This window comes from Cebus imitator, unplaced genomic scaffold (genome assembly GCF_001604975.1).
Source record: "Cebus imitator isolate Cc_AM_T3 unplaced genomic scaffold, Cebus_imitator-1.0 Scaffold112, whole genome shotgun sequence".
Classification (NCBI taxonomy): domain Eukaryota; kingdom Metazoa; phylum Chordata; class Mammalia; order Primates; family Cebidae; genus Cebus; species Cebus imitator.
This window is the reverse complement of record NW_016107427.1, coordinates 1,579,165-1,584,104: the sequence shown is the minus strand read 5'-3', so window position 1 is coordinate 1,584,104 and position 4,940 is coordinate 1,579,165. Positions and strand designations below refer to the sequence as shown.

The window sequence follows — 4,940 nt, the reverse complement described above, 5'->3', positions numbered from 1 at the left end:
TCCTAGACTAGCCAGGCTCCGAAGAAAAGAGCCGTCTGTCCCTCCTCACTCACTGTCCTCCCTGTCACACACATCTGTGTCACTGTTCCTCTAGCAGATGTGGAAAGTGGCAGGCTCAGGCCCCACTAGCGTGATGGAGGGTCACACAACACCATGGAGGGAAGGTCGCAAAGAGCAATGGGCCAAAGGGGTGTGGGGGGGGGCCCCCTGACCCTGAGGACCCCCGAGGCACTGCTGCTCCTCCCTCCATTCTGTGTCCAGCACTGCCCTTTTTGCAGGTGCCCCTTGTGGTTGTAGCATAAAGACCTAAAAATGATTTCTGTAAAATGGGTACAACAAGCTCCCTGATAAGGCAGCTCATCCTAGACAGCCTTTTGGAGTCGGTGTGACCGTCCTTCCTCATTTCCAGTTCTCAAGAGTCCGGAGGGCCCACATGCATCTGCCAGTCAGGGCGAGGGTGGGTGGCTGGGTGAGGACGGGCAGCCAGCCAGCCCTGGTGTGAGGAGGGCAGAGCCATAATTTCCTACAGACAATCCATTGAGTGTCTGCCCCAAGGCATCACTGAAGAACTTCCCAGCACGCTGACGTGCCAACAGTGGGGCCTGAACTGTCATCACTCCATGGGGCTCCCTGAGGCCTCAGGCCGCTCCCTGTGCAGCACCAGGTCTGCCTTTCACGCATCCTGGGAGAAAACACACTCGCAGGCAGCCTCCTGCTGCATAGAGGGCACAGGAGGTTCGTAAGGCCCCGGCTGCTCCCACAGAATTTAAAATGACGCTGTTCCTTGCACCGGCTCCCAGGGAAACGTCAGCCCCACGTCCACCCAATGGAGGCAGCTCAACTCACTTAAAATATGAAGCCATGAAAGGCGGCTGGAAAGGCCCCGAGCTGGAGTCTGACACACTCCCTGCTTCTGGACACACAACTGAGCTGTGGGTTCAGACACCGCCTGCAAACACAACCACCGCCCTGAAGGCAGCGGAGCCTCTTCATAAGCCGACGGTGGCCAGGAACGCCGGGGACAAAACGCGACTCTAGATGCGTCATACCCCAAGGGTGGGGCCTCCGCTGGGCCTGGCTGGGCAGTAGAGGCTGACTCCACGATGGCAGAGCGTGCGCCCACCCGCGTCAGCTGGGCCAGGAGCGGCGCTGTCTCAGTAGGTGATCTTCCAGTGCGTGGGCTGCTCACACGCCTTCTCTTGGTCTCCGCAGAATCTGTTGTACGTTGTCCTGGGGTCCAACCCCAGGATTTCTCTTTCCTCATGAATCCGGAAAGAAAATGTTGAGACTGAGGTCCCGATAAAAAACCTGCAAAGGATCACAGAGGTTCCCGAGTTACACAGAATTGAGAGAAGCAGGTGAGCAACATGAGTGGGTTCCACGGAACCAACATGGCCACACCCAAGCGACCGCATGGGCCAGCTGCCCACCCCCCAACCCAGCAACACACACGCCAGCCGGCCGCCCGCCATAGGAACCGCACACGACGGCCGGCCGCCCCCCCCCCCCCCCCCCCCCCCCCCCCCCCCCCCCCCCCCCCCCCCCCCCCCCCCCCCCCCCCCCCCCCCCCCCCCCCGGGCGGCCGCCCCCCCCCCCCCCCAGGAACCGCACACGTCAGCCGGCCGCCGCTGTGCTGGCACACCTCGCTCAGGTGGCCTCAACATCTGCGCTCTGAGGGGCTCTTCCTGGTGCTGCAGCCCCCTCCCCTGCTGCCCTCATGGTCGGCGGCCGCCACGCTCTTGTCCTGCCACACGCCCCCTGGGAGCCATCCTCGTCACCAAATGCCAGGCCCGCACGGTGCAGGTCGAATGTCTCCTAGAGATTCCCACTAATCAAGACACTGTATAGCCAAGGCACAGGGGTCCTTATGCTGAGACACAGCAGAAATCACGGAGGTCCAGGCCCCTCCACGTACAGGCTGCATGAGCTGGTGGGGACACCCTTCTCCAGGGGTCCTCTTGACCTCTGGGTCAGCAGCCTGCCCATTCCTCTCAATCCCCTCTCCAGCAGCACTTTATCAACAAGCAATCCTCAGAGATGTTTCCACAGCAAACATGATGTGCACAGCGCTGTACACGGAGCCACAGGCCAGGAGGCTGCACAGACCTGGCTGCTGCTGCGTGGGGTGCCGCGCTGGTGGGGAGACCTCACCACCCCATGCAGAGGGGCTGCCAGAGTGGGCGGCGCCGGTCCGGAGGCGGAGAAGCTCAAAGTCAGCGGGCACACACCTCCTGCAACTGAGGGGAGGGGGCTGAGAGCCTGGTGTGACACCTCCCCACAGCAGACCTCCTGGGCTGAGGAGACAGCAGGGCCAAGCTCACAGTCAGAATCCCAAGGCCACACTGGAGACTCGGGCCAGCTCACGACCAGCTCCTGCACACCTCCACCAGGACCACAGAAGTCAGCACGGCATCTGGTCTGCTTAACACGGAAAGGATCTGACTCCGCCGCAGACAGAATCACCCAGAGCCACTGTGGGTCTCACACGCAACACCCAGAACACAACAGGCAACACCAGACGTGTGGAGAGGCACTGACACAGGAGGCAGGAGAACCCACACAGACCACGCACACGCACAGGGGAGAGGCAGGAGAACCCACACAGACCACACACACGCACAGGGGAGAGGCAGGAGAACCCACACAGACCACACACACGCACAGACCACGCACACGCACAGGAGAGAGGGAGGAGAACCCACACAGACCACGCACAGGCACAGGAGAGAGGGAGGAGAACCCACACAGACCACGCACAGGCACAGGGGAGAGAGAGGAGAACCCACACAGACCACGCACACGCACAGGGGAGAGGGAGGAGAACCCACACAGACCACGCATACGCACAGACCACGCACATGCACAGGGGAGAGGGAGAACCCTCACAGACCACGCATACACACAGACCACACACACGCACAGGGGAGAGGGAGGAGTACCCACACAGACCACACACATGCACAGGAGAGAGGGAGGAGAACCCACACAGACCACGCACACGCACGGGGAGAGGGAGGTGAATCCACACAGACCATGCACACGCATAGGACCACAGGCATCGGAAAGCTCTGTGACCGCAGGGAGAATCGTTTCCTCCCCTTTTGTTTTCCATTTCACTCGAAATGTTCCATCGTAATCCCAACCTTGGTCTCCTGTGTGGACCGGCAGACAGGCCTATGGAGGAAGAGGCCCAGGCCCCCTCCCGCAGCAACCCCATGAGAATGATCGCGGGAGGGCCTGCGCTTCCAGCCTTGAGGACACTCGTGGACGCCCTTCAACACACACAGCACCAAGGATGCGCCCAAGCCCAGGGCCCAGGCAACTCCCAGGTAGGGGGCAGACAGGAGCAGAAGCTGGGAATGATGGGAAAACAAGAGCCAAGACGACGAGGCTCTGAGACGAAGCGATGCCGACAGCCTGCTACGGAGGAAGTCTGTGCGTGAGAACTAATGGAGGGAGATGAATAGTGAACTTCAGCCCAGGAAACACGGAGTCAGGCGTTCCAGGAGCCGCAGGCGAGGAGGCAAACAATACGGCAATGACCACTGTGTACACACAGGCCCATCCCTTTTGAAAGTCCGAGATGCCCTCCTGGCTGACAGTGCGAAGCGGGCAGTCACCTGGCATGTGAGCAGATCCACTGGTCAATGATCGCGATGCCTCCATCCTTGTAGAGCTCCAGCTCCTCCCACGTGGGTTCAAACCTCACCATCTCAGGTAACAGCTTTTTTAGCTCTTCATATTCTGCAAAGTAGAAGGAGAGACCCTTTGAACTGGGATCCGCCAGTAAGCACAGATAGGTCTCCCTTTAGCGGAAAGACTTGGCCTCTTGTTAATTCGTTATGAAGTGGCTCAAAAGGTGCAGACACACATTCAGCTTCACCCTCCCAGGAATCTCAGCTGAAGATCATGTAGGCCTAGCTCTACCCAGAACCGAACCAGGAATCAAAAGACACGAAAGGCATTAAAGCTCCATACCCCTCCTGACAGCATCTGTGGCCACAAACACCTTGTCCAGCCGCTGAGTCTTCATGAGGCTGCGGATCTTCCTCACGGCCCCTTCTAGACTGGGCACATCCTCTCTGTGACCCCAGATAAAATCTTTTCTTCTCAGGTGGACTCCCAGGTAGGGGCCCCCTAGCGCCGAGCCCAGCGTGACCTAGCAAAGAACCACATGGAAATGCAGAAACTGACAGGCGGACTCGGGGCTCATCATGGGCACCCGATGAAACCTGAGACGCAGAGGGACGGCCGCTTCCACATGGTGGCCTTCCACGGGTGGTCTCCAGGGCTGTCTAAGGGATTGAGGTGGAATCTCGGGGGCAACCAGATATCTTTTTAAGAAGCAGTATTAATTATCACAGATCCTTTTTTCTGAAGTAAATAAAAGCATTTAAAAGGAGAACAGCACGTGGTGACTCACGCTGTGAACTTCTGCTCCAAGAACAACCACAGAAATGTGCCAGAGGCCAAAATAATTCATGGACCCTGCAGATGAAGCAGCTCACAGCTGCAAACTCCCGGAGAACCAAAGCACTCTGCTGCTCTCCTGAAAGCGCCACCAACGCAAGCCATTACAGAAAATCTTAATACAACAACCCCGCTCCAAGGAAGGAGAAAACAGCAGCTAAATCCACCACCTGCAACATCCTGGCTGACCAGAGGGCCCAGGTCTGTCCATGTGACAACTTCACTGTAGCATACCTGCGTTTGAGAATACCAGTGCACTAAAAACACTACAACCAAGGACCCCCTAGAGTCCACTTCACTCCCCTGCCACCTCCATCACAGCAGGTGCTGTATCCACGGCTGGGAGACCCGAAGACAGATCGCATCACAGGACTCTCTGCAGGTACTCCCCAGTACCAGCCCAAATCCTCGTAATTCTGCTGAGTGGCCAGATCCAGAAGATCAAAAACAGTCACTACGGACGAGCTCTC

The 4,940-nt window shown here is 58.5% G+C and overlaps 1 protein-coding gene across 2 annotated transcripts in view; it reads right to left on the bottom strand.

Moving 5' to 3' along the window:
- Positions 1-505: 505 nt before the first annotated feature.
- Positions 506-4,940, bottom strand: part of POFUT2 (protein O-fucosyltransferase 2) — a 21,359-nt gene continuing 16,924 nt past the window's right edge. For both annotated transcript variants that reach the window (XM_037742011.1, XM_017538532.2), the window contains 3 exons: positions 3,979-4,159; positions 3,621-3,744; positions 506-1,308 (listed from right to left, as the gene is read on the bottom strand). In XM_037742011.1, the coding sequence (XP_037597939.1) occupies positions 1,155-1,308; positions 3,621-3,744; positions 3,979-4,159 (459 nt within the window). In that variant the 3' untranslated portion in view covers positions 506-1,154. The remainder of the gene's footprint in view (positions 1,309-3,620; positions 3,745-3,978; positions 4,160-4,940) is intronic.